Genomic DNA, 19,079 nt, shown 5'->3' with positions numbered 1-19,079 from the left:
TAAAATTAATAAATCAGAAAAGGCCGAGCGCAGTGGCTCACACCTGTAATCCCAGCACTTTGGGAGGCTGAGGCGGGTGGATAACCTGAGGTCAGGAGTTCCAGACCAGCCTGGCCAACATGGTGAAACCCCATCTCTACTAAAAATACAAAAATTAGCTGGGCGTGGTGGCAGGCGCCTGTAATCCCAGCTCTTCAGGAGGCTGAGGCAGGAGAATCACTTGAACTGGGAGGCGGAGGTTGCAGTGAGCCGAGATCGTGCCGCTGCACTCCAGCTTGAGTGACAGAGCAAGACTCTGCCTCAAAAAAATAATAAAACCAGAAAAAATTGCACACGAACCTTGGTGACTTTTCCATAATTATGACATAATTTCCCTATTTAATAACTGCATATGAGATCATAAAAATACATTGTAGTAGAACTGATTGTACTTTATACAAACAATTCCTTGCAGTTTTTACAAAAATAATGTAGTTTTTTAAAGTAAAACAAAGTGAGTGGAACACCAAATTTTGACTCTGGAACAACTATTGAAATTGGTCATTAGTTTTATGATGAATAATACAGAATTTTTTTTTTCCCATTAGGTATCAGCATTATTTTGGGAGTGGCTGAGGGTGAGTTCTTCATCCATGATGCTGAAATTCAGAAGTCAGCACTTCAGATTATCATCAATTGTGTGTGTGGCCCAGATAACCGCATATCCAGTATTGGTAAATTTATCTCTGGTACTCCTCGGAGAAAGCTGCCTCAGAACCCCAAAAGCAGTGAGCACACCCTGGCCAAGATGTGGAATGTGGTTCAGTCCAACAACGGCATCAAGGTGCTCCTGTCCTTACTGTCCATTAAGATGCCCATCACAGATGCAGACCAGATCCGGGCACTGGCCTGCAAGGCCCTGGTGGGCCTGTCTCGCAGTAGCACTGTCCGGCAGATCATCAGTAAACTGCCCCTTTTCAGCAGCTGCCAGATCCAGCAGCTGATGAAGGAGCCTGTGCTGCAGGACAAGCGCAGTGACCATGTCAAGTTCTGCAAGTATGCTGCTGAACTCATTGAACGGGTGTCAGGAAAACCACTTCTCATTGGCACTGATGTTTCCCTAGCACGACTGCAGAAAGCAGATGTTGTTGCTCAGTCAAGGATCTCCTTCCCTGAGAAAGAGCTGCTTTTGTTGATACGAAACCATCTTATTTCTAAAGGGCTTGGAGAAACAGCAACCGTGCTGACAAAAGAGGCCGACCTGCCCATGACTGCTGCCTCCCATTCTTCTGCCTTTACCCCAGTCACTGCTGCTGCTTCTCCTGTCTCTCTACCCCGAACCCCTCGTATCGCTAATGGCATTGCAACTCGACTGGGCAGCCATGCTGCCGTGGGTGCCTCTGCCCCTTCTGCCCCCACTGCCCATCCTCAGCCACGGCCTCCCCAGGGTCCACTAGCTCTGCCCGGCCCATCTTATGCTGGCAACTCCCCTTTGATTGGTAGGATCAGTTTTATCAGAGAGAGGCCGTCACCCTGTAATGGCAGGAAAATCAGAGTGTTGCGGCAGAAGTCGGACCATGGCGCCTACAGCCAAAGCCCAGCCATAAAAAAGCAGCTGGACAGACATCTTCCTTCCCCACCTACGCTGGACAGTATAATCACAGAGTATCTTAGAGAACAACATGCTCGCTGCAAGAATCCAGTTGCCACTTGCCCACCTTTCTCCCTCTTTACTCCTCACCAATGTCCTGAGCCAAAACAGAGGCGGCAAGCGCCAATAAACTTTACCTCAAGGCTAAACCGCAGGGCATCATTTCCAAAGTATGGAGGGGTGGATGGCGGATGCTTTGATAGGCACCTTATCTTTAGCAGGTAAGAAGAAGGCCCCTTCTTACTCTCTGGGAATTGGAACGATTCTTTTATTTAAATCAAACTGGGCAGTATCAGCATAGTTGGCTTGAAATACCACTGATTGTCACTTTGTGTAATACTTGAACAATGTAATTGTATCACCTTTTGTCAACCATGGGCTCCTTGTGTGATTGTTGGCAGTATATTGATATAATCCTTTGTGTTCTCATCTCAACTAGTATGTTTTCTTTTTTTTTTTTTTTTTTTTTTTTGAGACGGAGTCTTGCTCTGTAGCCCGGGCTGGAGTGCAGTGGCCGGATCTCAGCTCACTGCAAGCTCCGCCTCCCGGGTTTACGCCATTCTCCTGCCTCAGCCTCCGGAGTAGCTGGGACTACAGGCGCCCGCCACCTCGCCTGGCTAGTTTTTTGTATTTTTAGTAGAGACGGGGTTTCACGGTGTTAGCCAGGATGGTCTTGATCTCCTGACCTCGTGATCCGCCCGTCTCGGCCTCCCAAAGTGCTGGGATTACAGGCTTGAGCCACCGCGCCCGGCCAACTAGTATGTTTTCTAGAACCCACACCCCCTCATTACTGTCCATAAGGAGGCTCCCAAACTTGTGCTGTTGCAAGTGGCTTCCTGTTCTGATTCTTGACAAATCTTACATAAAGGTTATGGGATCACAGGTTTTAAGCATGGGAATTTTTTTGTTTGTTTGTTTGAGATGGAGTGTCTCTGTCGCCTAGGCTGGAGTACAGTGGTGCAATCTTGGCTCATTGCAACCTCTGCCTCCCAGGTTCAAGTGATTCTCCTGCCTCAGCCTCCTGAGTAGCTGGGATTACAGGCAGGCGCCACCACATCTAGCTAATTTTTGCATTTTTAGTAGAGATGGGGTTTTACCATTTTGACCAGGCTGGTCTTGAATTCCTGACTTCAACTGATCCCCCCACCTGTGCTAGGATTACAGTTGTGAGCCATTGCATCTGGCCTAAACATGGGAATTTTTGTTATTTAAATTTGTAAGTGGAAATATTTTTCTTATTTAAAATAAAAAGCACTGAAGGTCACTGTGATTTTGGAAGAACCCATTTGAAACATTAATGTTCTGTGCTTTTTCTTCTGTCCTAGCAGTTTGCTTTTTCTGAGTCCCTGCACATTCTTTGCCTCTGATTCTCTCCTTTTTTTTGTGCTTAGATTCCGTCCTATTTCAGTGTTCCGGGAAGCCAATGAAGATGAGAGTGGCTTCACCTGCTGTGCATTCTCAGCTCGGGAGCGGTTCCTGATGCTTGGCACCTGCACAGGGCAGCTGAAGCTCTATAATGTGTTTAGTGGACAGGAGGAGGCCAGCTATAACTGTCACAACTCAGCCATCACACATCTTGAACCTTCCAGGGTAAGGGTTCCTTCCTAGGATGCTGTCAGTCATTCTTCCAAGATGAATTAGTGAACTAGAGTAAAGGAGGCTTACCCTTTATTGAGCTCTCTCTTTTAAATGAGTTCTCAACTGGAAAGTCTGGTTGAGGTTAACTCATATTTCAGATGGAGACTGAGGAATATGGCAAAGTTATTAGGAAGAAAGGAACTATCTTTGACATCGTCTCATTTTTCCCACCTCCCTTTTATCTGTTCTATTTTTGTGGCTAGTTCAGTAGGATTTAATACTCTCCTAAGTTTAGTTATTTTCTAGGACACTATAGGTATATGTATTCAAATCATAATGGCTTCTGACCATTTCTTGCTTTCTGTGGGTTATAAAATTTTCTCTTTAATTCAACAACATTTTTATGCATATATTTAAAAATGCTAATGGCAGGTAGTGACATCTGCATGTATGTAAATGCACGGTTACCCACCTTGCGCCTTCTTCTTTTAGGATGGGTCCTTGCTGCTGACATCTGCTACTTGGAGCCAGCCTTTGTCTGCACTTTGGGGAATGAAATCAGTATTTGATATGAAGTATGTATCTGCTTTTGGAACCTAGTCTGTGTTTTATTTACCTAGTTTGTTTAGACCCCCTTTCATTTGGTTTTTAGACGAAGCTTTTTGGGGAAAGAGGATGCTGTCAGTTATTGTTAACTTCTCTCTTCCTCATCTAAGACTCATGTTTAATAAGACTTTATCTTTCTTAATTCCTAGATATTTTTATGAGGTATATACATTCTCATTATGCAGCAGACCCTGACCCAGAATCTATGTATTTTCCCGTGTTCACATAGGACATTGCCGTCTTTGCTGTGTCTCCTCTCCTCTCCTCCCCTCCCCTCCCTTCCCCTCCTCTCCTCTCCCCTCCTCTCCCCTCCCCTCCTCTCTTGCCTCCTCTCCTCTCCTTTTCTCTCTCCTCTCGTCTCCTTTCCTTTTCTTTTTTTCTTTTTTTTTTGTGAGACGGAGTCTCACTCTGTCACCCAGGCTGGAGTGCAGTGGCCTGATCTCAGCTCACTGCAAGCTCCGCCTCGTGGGTTCACGTCATTCTCCTGCCTTAGCCTCCTGAGCAGCTGGTACTACAGGCGCCAGCCACCACGCCTGGCTAATTTTTTGTATTTTTAGTAGAGATAGCGTTTCACTATGCTAGCCAGGATGGTCTCGATTTCCTGACCTCGTTGATCCGCCCACCTCGGCCTCCCAAAGTGCTGGGATTACAGGCATGAGCCACTGTGCCCGGCTTTTTCTTTTCTTTCCTTCTTTCGACAGGGTCTCACTCTGTCACTTAGGTTGGAGTGCAGTGGCACAAGCATGACCTACTTCATCCTCTGCCTCCCAGGCTCAAGTGATCCTCCCACCTCAGCCTGCTGATTAGCTGGGACCACAGGCATGTGCCGCCATGCCTGGCTAATTTGCAATTTTGGTAGAGGTAGGGTTTTGACATGTTGCCCAGGGTGGTCTCGAACTCCTGAGCTCAGGCAGTCCACCTGCCTCAGCCTCCCAAAGTGCTGGGATTATAGGAGTGAGCTACCGTGGCTGGCCCCTTTGCTGCGTGTTTCAAAGGCACATATGCCCTGTTTGTCATTTCTCTAAGGAATTCCCATTCATTATTTTGTATGTGCTTGGACAAGCTGATAGAAGAAATTTTCTTTGTAATCTAAGTGTATGATTGTTTCCTCTTTGGGAGTCCAGGATCTTTAGGTGAGTGTGATTGTGCAAGAGGCTGGGGGTCACCCATGTTTCAGTTGGTTGCAGGAATATGTCCTGAAGATCTGTCACTTCAGTGCTCCTGTTTGTCCACAGGCATTCCTTCACAGAAGATCACTATGTTGAGTTCAGTAAGCACTCCCAGGATCGGGTCATCGGCACAAAAGGAGACATTGCCCACGTAAGTACTTAAGAACCACTGTTTCCAAGCTGATTATGCCCGTTTGTTCATACTGAAATCTTGATAGAATGTGAGGACCTAAGTCCTTTGGGCAACTAGAAATTAATGATATTCCTTCCAGTTAGAATCTGAAAGTGTGATAATATAGTTCTGAGCCGTATGGGAAAAATGTGTAAGGGCTCAACGTGACATTGAGAAAGATGTCATTAGCGCCACAGATATTTTTGAATTCTTAGTAAGTTTTACATTAGAAGTGAAGTCCCTGCCTTTAGAGACCCTCTTTGGGGAGACAATAAAGAAGCAAATAAATATATGGTGAATTTAGGTGGTAAGTGTTTCAGAGAAAATGAAAGCAAGGTAAGAGGTAGGAAATCGGTGGTGGTGTGGGGGGACTTCTCTGTTATCTAGGGTAGACAGCATCACTGATGGGGTAATGTTTAAGCAGAGCCTTGAAGGAAACACGAGGTTCAGGAAGATACCTGGAAGAACAGCGTGAGGCACAGGAAATGGCAAGGGAAAGCCCTTGCTTGGGAGGTGAGAGGAGAGCTGAGGTCAGTGAGGGGCCCATATCTGGTGGCATCTTGTAGGTGATAGTTAGGACCTTTAGCGTTTCTTTTGAGTGAGATGAACACACTGGAGGGTGAGTAGAGGATACATGAGTGGATGTAAAGTTCCTAAAGTATGACTCTGGTTTTTGTGAGAGAAGCAAGAGCAGCCTTCCAGGTTAGAGGGAGTTGTACCGCTTGACACATGAGAGGAGCTGCGGGTTTGGGCCTGGGTAGGCATGGTAGAGGCTATGAGAAATGGAGGGCCTTGGCCCTGGGATTTTGGACACATGAAATTTGAGATTCTGTTAGACATTCAAGTAGAGAATGGAGATTGAATACAAAAGTTGGGAGTTGGCCAGACTAATCTCAGCACTTTGGGAGGCTGAGGTGGGAGGCCAGGAGTTCGAGACCAGTCTGGGCAACAGAGAGAGACTCCCCCCATCTCTACAAAAAATAAACAAAATCGGCTGGGCTTGGTGGGCTTGGGACCTGTGGTCCCAGCTACTCAGGAAGCTGAGGCAGGAGGGTTGCTTGAGCCCACGAGTTGGAGGCTGCTGTGAGCTATGATTGTGTCACTGTACTCCAGCCTGAGTAAACAAGTGAGACCCTGTGTCTGAAAACAAAAACAACAAAAAATTGGGAGTTCAGGAGAGAGGTGTGGGTTGGGAAATATAAAATGGGACTTGTCCACATACTGATAGTATTTATTTATTTATTTTTGAGATGGGGTCTTGTTCTGTCACCCAGGCTGCAGTGCAGTGGCACGATCACAGCTCACCACAGCCTTGACTGCCTGGACTCAAGCAATCCTCTTACCTCAGCCTCCTGAGTAGCTGGGACTACAGGCAAGCACCATCACATCTGGCTAATTTTTTTGTACTTTTGTAGAGACGGCATCTCCCCAGCGTTGCCCACGCTGGTCTCGAACTCCTGGGCTCAAGTGATCCACTTTCCTTGGTGTCCCAAAGTGTTGGCATTATAGGCATGAGTCACTGTCCCCAGCTGATAGTATTTAGAGCCAGGAACTTATATGAGATCATCAAGGGGACTATAGAAGAGTTGTGGGTACACAACCCTGCCATGTGTTTAGGAGTTGCCAAATGAGGAACTTGGGAAGGAAATCAAATATAGTGGCCAGTAAGGCAGAATGGAACCCCGAGAAAAAGAGGTGCCTGGCCAGGAGTGGTGGCTCACACCTGTAATCCCAGCACTTTGGGAGGCAGAGGCGGGTGGATCACAAGGTCAGGAGTTCGAGACCAGCCTGGTCAATATGGTGAAACCCCATCTCTGCTGAAAATACAAAAATTAGCTGGGCGTGGTGATGCATGCCTTATTCCCAGCTACTCAGGAGGTTGAGGCAGAAGAATTGCTTGAACCTGGGAGGCGGAGGTTGCAGTGAGCCGAGATCGTGCCACTGCACTCCAGCCTGGGCGACAGAGTGAGACTCCATCTCAAAAAAAAAAAAAGAGGTGCCCTAGAAGCCAAGGGAAGATTGTGCTTCAAGGAAGGATTGATCAGCTGGATCAGAAACTGCTGATGAGTTGCATAAGCTGAGAACTGAGAGGTGGCCTTTGACTGAACAATGTGGAGGTCATTGTTAACCATGTCAAGAAATACTTCTGAGGTCGAGGTGGGAGTCTGAGACCAACCTGGGAAACAGAGTGAGACCCCCCGTCTCTACAAAAAAAAAATTAGCCAGGTGTGGTGATGCGAAACTGTAGTCCTAGCTACTTGGGAGGCTGAGGTGGGAGGATCACTTTGAGCCCAAGAGGTTGAGGCTGTGGTGAACTGTGATCATACCACTGCCTGGGTGAGAGAGAGAGACCCGGACTCAAAACAGCAACAGCAACAAAAAACTTGTGTACACTGGTGGGGCAAAAGCTTCATTAGAGTTGGTTCATGAGAACAAGGGAGAAATGGGCACACAATATAGACAATTATTTCAAAGTGTTTTGCTGAAAAATGAAGCAGAGAAGTAGGGTACTAGCTTGAGGGAGTGATATGAAGTGCTAAAGGGAAGCTTTCTTCTTTGACAAACCAGACAAAAACAAGTGATGGGGAAAGGATTCTCTATTTAATAAGTAGTGTTGGGAAAACTGGCTAGTCTTATGCAGGAACCAAACTGGATACCCTCCTTACACTTTATATAAAAATTAACTCAAGATGGATTAAAGACTTAAATGTAGGCCGGGCGCGGTGGCTCAAGCCTGTAATCCCAGCACTTTGGGAGGCCGAGGCGGGCGGATCGCGAGGTCAGGAGATCGAGACCATCTGGCTAACACGGTGAAACCCCGTCTCTACTAAAAAAAAAATACAAAAAACTAGCCAGGCGAGGTGGCGGGCGCCTGTAGTCCCAGCTGCTCGGGAGGCTGAGGCAGGAGAATGGCGTAAACCCGGGAGGCGGAGCTTGCAGTGAGCTGAGATCCGGCCACTGCACTCCAGCCCGAGTGACAGAGCGAGACTCCGTCTCAAAAAAAAAAAAAAAAAAAGACTTAAATGTAAAGCCCAACACTATAAAACCCTAGAAGAAAACGTAGGCAATACCTTCAGGACATAGGCATGGGCAAAGATTTCACCAAAAGCAATTGCAGCAAAAGCCAAAATTGACAAATGGAATCTAATTAAAACTAAAGAGTTTCTGCACAGCAAAAGTAGCTACCATCAGAGTTAGCAGGCAGCTTACAGAATAGGAGAAAACTTGCGCAGTCTATCCATCTGACAAAGGGCTAATATCCAGAATCTACAAGGAACTTAAAACAAATTTATACAAGGAACTTAAATTTACAAGAAAAAAAAACCCCATCAAAAAATAGACACTTCTCAAAAGAAGCCATTTATGTGGCCAACAAAACATATGAAAAAAACTCAACGTAGGCCGGGCGCGGTGGCTCATGCCTATACCACCAGCACTTTGGGAGACTGAGGCAGGCAGATCACAAGGTCAGGAGTTTCAGACCAGCCTAGCCAACATGGTGAAACCCTGTCTCTACTAAAAATACAAATAAAAGGTAGGTGTGGTGGCGGCCGCCTGTCGTCCCAGCTACTCGGGAGGCTGAGGCAGGAGAATTGCTTGAACCCAGGAGGCCGAGTTTGCAGTAAGCTGAGATCATGCCACTGCACTCCAGCCTGGGTGACAGAGCAAGACTCCATCTCAAAAAAAAAAAAAAAAAAAAAAAAAGCAAAGCTCAGTGTCACTGATTATTAGAGAAATGCACATGAAAACCACAATGAGAGTGGGGTACAGTGGCTCACGCCCATAATCTCAGCACTTCAGGAGGTCGAGGTGGGGGGATCACCTGAGGTCAGGAGTTCGAGACCAGCCTGGCGAACATGGTGAAACCCTGTCTCTACTAAAAATACGAAAATTAGCTAGGCATGGTGGTGCGCACCTGTAGTCCCAGCTACTTGGGAGGCTGAGGCAGGAGAATTGCTTGAACCAGCGAGATGGAGGTTGCAGTGAGCTGAGATCACGCCATTGCACTCCATACTGGGTGACAGAGTGAGACTCCATCTCAAAAAAAAAAAACAAAAAACCCCAAAACAAAACACAAAAACAGCGCAATGAGGTACCGTCTTACACCAGTCAGAATGGTGATCATTAAAGAGTCAGGAAACAACAGATACTGGAGAGGATGTGGAGAAATAGGAATGTTTTTACACTGTTGATGGGAATATAAATTAGTTCGTCGATTGTGGAAGACAGTGTGGCGATTCCTCAAGGATCTAGAACCAGAAATACCATTTGACCCAGCAATCCCATTACTGGGTATATACCCAAAGGATTATAAATCATTCTGCTATAAAGACACATGCATATGTATATTTATTGCTGCAGCACTATTTACAATAGCAAAGACGTGGATCCAAGCCAAATGACCATCAGCGATAGACTGGATAAAGAAAATGTGGTGCATATACACCATGGAATACTATGCAGCCATAAAAAAGAATGAGGTGGTGTCCTTTGCAGGGACATGGATGAAGCTAGAAGTCATCATCCTCAGCAAACTAACACAGGAACAGAAAACGAAACACCGCATGTCCTCACTCACTTATAAGTGGGAGTTGAAGAATGAGAACACATGGGCACATGGAGGGGAACAACACACACTGGGACCTGTTGGGTGGTGGCATGGGGGCAGGGAGAGCATTAGGACAAATACCTAATGCATGCAGGGCTTAAAACCTCGATGACGGGTTGATAGGTGCAGCAAACCACCATGGCACGTGTATACCTATGTAACAGACCTGCACATTCTGCACACGTATCCTGGAACTTAAAAATAAAAAAATCAACAAGGTCAACTGATAAAGAAGGTACCTTGTAATCTCTGCTTCTACAACAGGAATCCAGGCCCAGTCAATAGTTTTTCTTAGTTACCAACTGTAATTAAGGTATAAGCCTCTCCGTGATATAATAAATGATTAAACGTATCAATAAGTAACTTCACATAGGTCTGGCCAAAAAAAAGAAAAAAGAGGGAGGTGGTGGAGGGAGATTTTCCCCCTCAACTTTTCATTTGAAAATGTTAAAATATACAAAGAAACGAAAAGAATAGTCCATATACCTACTACATAGATTCATCAATTTAATATTTTGTCATATTTTCTTTCCATGAAATGTGTTTTTGTGAACCATTTGAAATTGCAAGTGTCATGACATTTTATGGCTAAGTCTTATAGCACGTGTCTCCTAACAATGATATTACACAATGACACTATTACCAAATTTAAGAAAATTTATAATCCGCTACATAATCATCTAATAGCCAGTCCATACTTACTCAGTTTTTTCATTGTTCCTGACGTGTTTGGTTTAAGTTTTTTTTTTTTTTTTGTCAACCAGGATCCAGCCGTGATTCACATACTGCATTTGGTTGTTACGTCTTACTAATGTTTTAAAGCCAAGAACTAATTTTCCAGTTTTCATGACATTGACTTTTGAAGATACCAGGCTAGTTTTCTTTTCCCATGATCTGGATTTGTTTGATTGTTTCCTTCTGGTGTCTCCTTATTTGTTCCTATGTTAACGGAGAATTTTTTTTTTTTAAAGATTGGAAATGTTACAGCATGCATATTTATAAGCTGATGAGAAAGATCTGGTCTCTGCATGGGTTGTACATTATATAGACTTTGGAAACTTTTAATATGGCAGGGCTAAAATATGTACATTGGGTGATTTTAAGGAGAAAAGGGTGTTTCATTGATGCCTTTCTCCAAAAAGTAACCCTTCAGGAGTATTCTGTGGTAATCATTGATCCATGTGGAGAATTTGTGTGTTAATCTTAGAAACTACTTTGCACATTTTCTCTTTAAATTTGTCAGTGGATGGATTGGTCTGATTTTTCTCTTCCCACCCCTTCTTCTCTAAAGATTTATGATATTCAGACTGGCAACAAGCTGTTGACTCTGTTTAACCCAGATCTTGCCAACAACTACAAGAGGAACTGTGCCACCTTTAATCCTACAGATGATCTTGTCTTAAATGATGGCGTCCTCTGGGATGTCCGCTCTGCACAGGCCATCCACAAGTTTGACAAGTTCAATATGAACATCAGTGGTGTTTTCCATCCAAATGGACTGGAGGTGATCATTAATACTGAGATTGTATCCTTTACAATCATGTCTTACCTTCCATTTGTTGTCCGGTTTGTGGTGCAGAAATAATGTGTTCTATCTTTACACCAATACCTGGTTAAAGTATCCACACTGGTAATAATATGGTGCCTGTCCTTTGGTTTGAAATGTTAGTGAAATCTCCAAAGCACTGTTGCCAGTGTTAGTAATTACTGACAACTTTCACTAGCATGTTTTCTATGTGTTTGTAAGAGTGACCAGTTTCCTACCTCCCAATTCTCCAAAAATTCAGTTAGCTCTTATCTGTCTTCAGAAGGATTTTACTTTTGCACTATAAAAATCACTTGCCACATAAGAGGAAAATGAAGTACTACTGTTGGGAGGAAAAGAGCTCTTAAAGCATTCCTGTATATGAGGATACCCTAGGATATTTTCAGAGACATCATGCAATAATATGCATTCTACATGTATTTGTTTTACCTCGATCTCATTGACTTTTAAAGTGTCAATACCTGGCAGGAGGAAAAAAAGTGATATTTTAGAATTTCCTCCCATGAGATTAGATAAGTTTTGTGTAAAATAGCTTTCCTTGACCATTCCCCTCCTAGTGGGACCTTCGAACTTTTCATCTTTTGCATACTGTTCCTGCTCTGGATCAGTGTCGCGTGGTGTTCAATCACACGGGAACAGTGATGTATGGAGGTAATAAATCTTACTGTTCATTGTTCTCTTTCCTTCTGCTCTACCCCTTCACTTCATTTGATACTTCTTTTTGGAACCATCTCTCACTTGTGAACTAGAAAGCATTTGAGAGTTGTAACATAAAAGATAAAAAATTGGTAGTACAAATGGTGACAAAAGATATGAAAATAATGTTGATTTAGGGTGAAAGGCAGCTGACTTTGAAGATAACAAGGAAATCTTGTGTGGAAAGAAATTTCATGCAGTATTTTCCAGTGTGTCATTATGAACTTAAGAGCTTTTGCATTTATTCTCTTGTGGTGTTGTAAGTCTTGTAAGTACTGTAACACTTCTTGGAGGTAGATGAGAGGCTGAGGATATTATTTGTCACAATAGGTGGGATATGCAAGGAAGATGCTCTGAGAGGAGCTAAGTAGATGCAGAGTAGATTTATGTACAAGGGAATCTGTATGTAAACCTATATACAAGTAGATTGTTTTGATTGGCCATTAATGTTTTCTGCACTTGTGAAGAGGGGATGTTTGTGATTCTTAATAGTGTTTCCTCCCCAACCCCCGCTCAAGCTATGTTGCAGGCAGATGATGAAGATGACTTAATGGAAGAGAGGATGAAAAGCCCCTTTGGGTCATCCTTCCGAACATTTAATGCAACTGACTACAAACCTATAGGTAAGCAAAAAGGGACAGACATTGATCATGTTGTCATGTTTTGGTGTTCCTTATTTAAGGTCCTTCATTTTCTGGAGGCCTGTAATTTTTTATTGAAAAACAGAGGAGTTATGGAAATACTTTTGAGCAATCATCCTGAATTCCTTTAGAGGAAAAGCGGGTTTTAGGGTCACAGCAATAGTCCAATCCCAAGTCTTCTCATGTTCTATTTTCCAGCAACCATTGATGTGAAACGGAACATCTTTGACCTGTGTACAGACACCAAAGACTGCTATCTTGCTGTCATTGAGGTAAAGGGAGCTTGCAGAGGCCCTGCTCTTTTGTTCTGATGTTTAGGATAATTTTCAAGTTGTACCATATTTTGTCTGATATAAGATGTAAAGTCAATACATTCCTGAAGGTAGATTATTGATAACCTATTCATTTGATGGGGCTTGGGAGATGTACAGTACACAGAGAAATAGTAAGAAAATCCCAATATAAGACAGCTTAAAGCATCCTATCTCCTTTTTTTCTGGACTCACACTGTCATCCCTTTCTCAGAGGAATCTGGATCTCTCACCGGGTTTGTTCCCAGGGTGATGGTTCCTCACCAAGTCTTTTCATTCTGTTTTTATTCCCCTTTATGTGTCCTAGGTATAACATTTTCAGAGTCAGCCCAAGAATTTAGGGTATCAGAAGCTTTGATAATTACAGGGTCAAGGTCATGGGCACCAGTCAGGGCTGAGGCGTGGATGTGGACCTTCTGAAAACTAACTGCTCCTTATGGACTGGGTGTTCTATTTCAGAATCAAGGCAGCATGGATGCCCTGAACATGGACACAGTATGCAGGCTGTATGAAGTGGGCAGGCAGCGTCTGGCAGAGGATGAGGATGAAGAGGAGGACCAGGTCAGTGGTCTTCAAGATTTCTTTCTGCTGAACAGTGCTTAATAGAGGTTATGCTCTGCTTTTTGCTGTAGGAGGTTTTAAAGGTCTGTTCAGCCTTTGCTACCTGTTGCCACATTCATAAGGCTTGTCATGTACCCTTGATGACTGAAACTCAGAAGAAATTTTATTACAAGATTTTAACCAGTATCTGATGGTCCTGTAAATTCCATTTGCAGATCGATTTAAAGTTTAGCAATCTCTGATTTTTTTTTTTTTTTTTTTTTTGAGAACGGAGTTTTGCTCTTGTTGCCCAGGCTGGAGTGCAATGGCACGAGCTCAGCTCACTGCAGCCTCTGCCTCCTGGGTTCGAGTGATTCTCCTGCCTCAGCCTCCCAAGTAGCTGGGATCACAGGTGCCCACCACCACACCTGGCTATTTTTGTATATTTTTAGTAGAGACGGGGTTTCACAATGTTGGCCAGACTGGTCTCGAACTCCTGACCTCAGGTGATCTGCCCGCCTCGGCCTCTCAAAGTGCTTGGAGTACAGGCGTCAGCCACCGCACTCATCCTAGCAATCTCTGATTTTCATTTAGAGATTTCTTTGTGCCCTGTTCTGGCTTCAGATAAGCATCCCTTTATACTCCCAATGTCAATAAAAAACAGAACAGTCACTTTGGTGAGATGGAGGTAAAGATAAGATTTTGATGCTTTGGAGAAATTAAACATATATAAAATGTGGGTAGATAATATCATGTCCCTTAGTCTTTGCATTTTGTTTTCATAGGGAATTTTAATTTGTGGTTGTATTATGCTAGGTACTTGCCTGTGTGGTGTGTCAGTATGGGTTCTGAAGAGTTTCTCAAACTTCTGAGTTTCAGCAGACTTTTTCCAGCCTACAGGGCTCACACCACATTCTCTTTCCAAGAGTACACTCTCCAGGGCAGATTCTTTTGTCTACTTTTCTGAGAAGTATTTATTGCTGAGTGAGTACTATAAAGTTGAAAATGAATGACTAGGATTTGACTTTGCTCTTCAGATATTAAAGCAACTAAAAATGTTTTCTTTCCCAGTTCTTGAGTTCATTTCTGTTTTCCCCCCCACTATTGTATTCTTTAGTCTTGGTGCTTTGTCTCTTTTTTTTTTTTGAGATGGAGTTTTGCTCTTGTCACCCAGGCTGGAGTGTAATGATGTGAACTCGGCTCACTGCAACTTCCACCTCCAGGGTTCAAGCGATTCTCCTGCCTCAGCCTCCTGAGTAGCTGGGATTAGAGGCACGTGCCACTATGCCCAGCTCATTTTTGTATTGTTTTTTGGTAGAGATGGGGTTTCACCATGTTGGCCAGGCTGGTCTGGAACTCCTGACCTCAGGTGATCCACCCGCCTCGGCCTCCCAAAGTGCTGGGATTACAGGCATGAGCCACCATGCCCAGCCAGCTTTGTCTCCTCTTTAAGGGCACAGAGGTGCTCTGGATGAGGAGCAGTGGCATCACAGGACCGGGAAAAGTACAATTCCCTCAGTTTGCATTGCCACAACTCTCTTGCCCTCATCCCTCCCCTACTTTTTGATAAATCATGCTCAATGGTTAGGGCTAATGTAATAGTTTTCTCTTAGTGTCCTTTCGAAATAGCTTGTACTTACATTTAAAATAATTCTTTAAAAGCAAGAATTTTTGAAAATGGTAATTTTGTAAGGATGCAAGTCTAATACTAGGGCAAAGGACCCATGTTTATTTCTAGTAGGACTTAGTACGGACTAAGCAAGGGTGTTTTGTTGAGATTTAGCTAGTTTGAGATTTAGCTATGTGTTTTACTGTTGGGAGTTACAGGTTATGAGCATATAATTTGTTCTGTAAATCAAATCCTTTGAATACTGCATCACCTGTACATCAAAGATGACACAGTATACCTGGATCAAATACACCTGGGTGAAAAAGCTAGAACAGAGACTCAACCTAAAATCCCCTGTGTGTGCTCTCTTGGTCTTCACTGTTCTGCCTGCCTAAGCATGCGTTTTATTAGAGGCCCAAGATGATTCATGATCTGCAGAAATAGGCTTCTGAGCAGAGTGAGGAGACTCTTGTGTGGTGGGCAGCTGGTGGCCACTGTGGGATCACAGCAGAGCTTTCCTCAGGGCCTGGTAAAGGATAATTAGGCTGTAGAGTTTGAAACAACTTCACCAAATGCTGCCAAGGATCTCCTAGTGTAGAAAGGCTTTCCTTTGCTGCTTTCCAGCTATATGGGCTCTATAGGGGCCTTGGTTTCATGGGTGAGAGGAGCCAGCAGTGTCTAAAGCTCATGTGAGTTATGAGATGTGCGTAGAAGGGAGAGGTTTTCTGATGGATCCTTGAGATCTTTGATTTATTTGTGACATGAATTTTAGTGTTTTCTTGAGCGCTGTGCTGTTAGAGCTTGTACATGTTTCTAGTCTTTCTGGGTAGCAGAACTTGGTATTAGGTCCTCCAAATTTTATGTGGTTGCCTTGAGTGGGTTTCTTAATACTGCCTATTCTTTTATTCTCACTTCAGTTTGCTACCTTACACACCTCACTCCCTTAATGCCTACTTTTTCATGTTAGTTATCATGAAACAAGACGTAGTTTATTCTTGGGTCGATATAGAGGGTGTAGTTGTCAAGCCATTTGCGTGTACATTGCAATGGTGTGGGTGACTATCGACTGCTTTGTCCTCCATGGGTTTATTAATGACTACCAGGTATCAGTTCTGAATCAGGCTTCTTGGATGTTACATGTTGAAGCATAAATCTGAGGCCAAAACTGGGTTATTTGTCAACATCATTATCCTAGCCCTCCCATATCCTTGCATTTTATAAGGCAGTGGGCGGCAGTCTTCTCTGGGAACCATCACCTGGGTCCATGTGATGCCTGGTGTCTGTCTTTGAGCAGGAGGTCAACTCAGAGGAAAGTTGAGATTGCCCTAGACACCTTGGGAGTTGGAAGGCTATTCTCTGGGTTGGCCTTATTTTTGCACACATGGAGTGGTGAGAGGCAAAGGCACTGGTGATTGGTGGCTGGCTGTGGAAGCAAGAGGCCACCATAAGGGAATAATTTAAGAGTTACACTCCTCTTATTTCCTGAGGCTTGGGTCAGGAAAAAGACTGACTAATTCTTCTTTTTTTCTGCTTAACTTTTGAGAAGTTAAGGGAGAAAGATATTAGGAAGGGCATATGGTAGTGGTCAGGACTTTTGACTTGGGTGCAGGAAGGAAAGCAAGAGGCTGCCTCAGCATGACAGCCAAGAGTGAGAGGGGCAGGCTCAAGAGGACTCTGAGGAGTGGCTCTGGGGCCCAGCCTGTAGAAGAGCCAGAAAGCTTTCTAGCTCAGAGAAGACTATGTGGCAGGGTAGGTGTGCAACATGGCTAAGTTATTATTGTGGCTTCCAGATTTCTTAGGATCTAGGCATGTTTCACTCCATACTGATATTACAGCCCTTATTGACCATCTGGTGCATTTCATGTTTGAAGGACCTCTGTTAGAGAACTGCTTATCTCCTCAAACCCTTGGCATTTTGATTTTTGATTTAGAGATGTTTCAGCTGGGATAATATCATATCTATTTGAGTAGGTCTCCTTTGTAATCTTAATTCTGTTGATCCATGCTCCTTCTAGAATCTTGTGGTGGGGTTTGGCTGTTTTAACTATCTCCATCAAATTTCTTCCCACTGCCTCTCATGCACAATGTGCCAGCTTGATTTTTTTTTAAACTCACTTTCCTTTGTAGGAAAACCAGTCTCTAGTTTTACTTTGCTTTGTATGCTTCACCTGATTTTAAAACTAGAGACTTTACATTTTCCTATGAATCATTTGCTATTCAAAGTTTTGCCCTAGTCTAGATATCTGTTCTCAGGTTTTCTCAGATGTTCCAGATATGACTTATATGGCTCAAGGATACAGGCACCTGTGACCAACACCTTTGAATTTGCCTTTTCATTATAGTAAAATAAATTCAGAAACCTGAATGATCAGCCGCCATCTAATAAAATGGTCCAGCTTATATAAAGAGCTTTATTGAGATATAATTGACGTGCCATAAAATAGTTGTCCTTTGTCCTTATGCTTAAATAAGTCTGGAGATTAAGAGGAAAGGATGAAAGGTACAGCTGTATCTAGATGAATGAAAACCTACACAATGTATTGGACAGCCATAAATATTTGGTTCCCGAGGCTGCTAGTCTGCCTACCTTCAGGCATTTGATGAAAGTGGAGATAAGCTAGTCACCTATCAAAGCTCATTATTATCCATTAGAAGTTTGGTATCTGTTTCTTTTGAGACGGAGTCTCACCCTGTCACCCAGGCTGGAGTGCAGTGTTGCGATCTCAGCTCACTGCAACCTCTGCCTCCCAGGTTCAGGCAGATCTCCTGCCTCAGCCTCCCGAGTAGCTGGGATTATAGGCGCCCACCACCACACCCAGCTAATTCTGTATTTTTAGTAGAGATGGAGTTTCACCACGTTAGCCAGGCCGATCTTGAATTCCTGACCTCAGGTGATCTGCCCACCTCGGCCTCCCAAAGTGCTGGGATTATAGGCATGAGCCACCGCGCCAGGCCTGGTGCCTGTGTTTTTAGAAATCATTCATCTTTGATTTGGCTTTTAGAAAAGTTATAAAACTGAAGATGAGTAATTGATCATTGCTCCTAGATTTTGACAAGCCAATACATTTTAGCTAATTATACTTAACCTTAAATTTATAAGAAAAAGCTCAACAAAGGAATAATGCTGTCTATGTTCCACTCCATTTTGGCATTTGGGACACACCGTGTGCCGTGCTTCTTGTGTGTTCTCCACTGCCTAGAAGCAGATGGTAAAAGTCTTTACTGATTACACATACCTGGTCAGAGCTGAATGTGATGATTCCTGAAAGGCTCTTTTTCCTAAATAATTAAAATGTAACTTGAGTTAGATTCTGCCAGTGAGGAAAAAAAAAACACAAACATTTATGACCCTAAAGTGAACCTATAGCTTTTAAGTACAGAAAAAGTATTTTTTAAAAAAGTAGGCATTTATACATTTAGCAAAATATGACATGTTACATAAAGATCAGGATCAGATTTGAATGACTTTTTTTTTTGAGACGTAGTCTCGCTCTGTGTTGCCCAGACCTCCACCTCGTAGGTTCAAGCGATTCTCCTGTCTCAGCCTCCCAACTAGCTGGGACTATAGGCATGTGCTACCATGCCAGACTAATTCTGTATTTTTAGTAGAGATGAGGTTTCACCATGTTGGCCAGGCTGGTCTGGAACTCCTGACCTCAGGTGATCCACCCGCCTCAGCCTCCCAAAGTGCTGGGATTACAGGTATGAACCACCATGCCCGACCAAAGTGTAGATAGAAGGCATCTGAAGCCTATGTAGATTGAGAGCTTATTAGGTTTGGGAGAACTGAACCTCTTGGCGTGGAAGGTGAGAAGCCAGTGTGAAGGTGGTGGTGAGGTGGGGATGAGAACAGTGTCTGTGGTAACAGGGTCTCAGGGTTGGCTGAGATCCAGAGCAGGAGTAGGCAGCATGCTTCCTCCTCAGACCAGGGCTGAAGGCAGGTTTAGATGTGGAGGGGACCAGAGAGCAGCA

At 43.8% G+C, this 19,079-nt stretch overlaps 1 protein-coding gene across 11 annotated transcripts in view; it reads left to right on the top strand.

The window, feature by feature from the left end:
- Positions 1–19,079, top strand: part of LOC105480631 (DDB1 and CUL4 associated factor 1) — a 110,360-nt gene that overhangs the window by 78,730 nt on the left and 12,551 nt on the right. For all 11 annotated transcript variants that reach the window (XR_011620060.1, XR_011620063.1, XR_011620061.1 and 8 more), the window contains 9 exons: positions 588–1,851; positions 3,022–3,220; positions 3,701–3,783; positions 5,050–5,134; positions 11,056–11,289; positions 11,868–11,961; positions 12,525–12,629; positions 12,846–12,919; positions 13,418–13,519. Coding sequence is in view for 7 of the 11 variants with exons in the window: in XM_071091788.1 (XP_070947889.1) it covers positions 588–1,851; positions 3,022–3,220; positions 3,701–3,783; positions 5,050–5,134; positions 11,056–11,289; positions 11,868–11,961; positions 12,525–12,629; positions 12,846–12,919; positions 13,418–13,519 (2,240 nt within the window). In the remaining 4 variants the exon portion in view is untranslated. The remainder of the gene's footprint in view (positions 1–587; positions 1,852–3,021; positions 3,221–3,700; positions 3,784–5,049; positions 5,135–11,055; positions 11,290–11,867; positions 11,962–12,524; positions 12,630–12,845; positions 12,920–13,417; positions 13,520–19,079) is intronic.

Source organism: Macaca nemestrina, chromosome 2, assembly GCF_043159975.1.
Source record: "Macaca nemestrina isolate mMacNem1 chromosome 2, mMacNem.hap1, whole genome shotgun sequence".
NCBI lineage: Eukaryota > Metazoa > Chordata > Mammalia > Primates > Cercopithecidae > Macaca > Macaca nemestrina.
The sequence above is the reverse complement of the archived record's forward strand: the minus strand, read 5'-3'. Positions and strand labels throughout refer to the sequence as shown.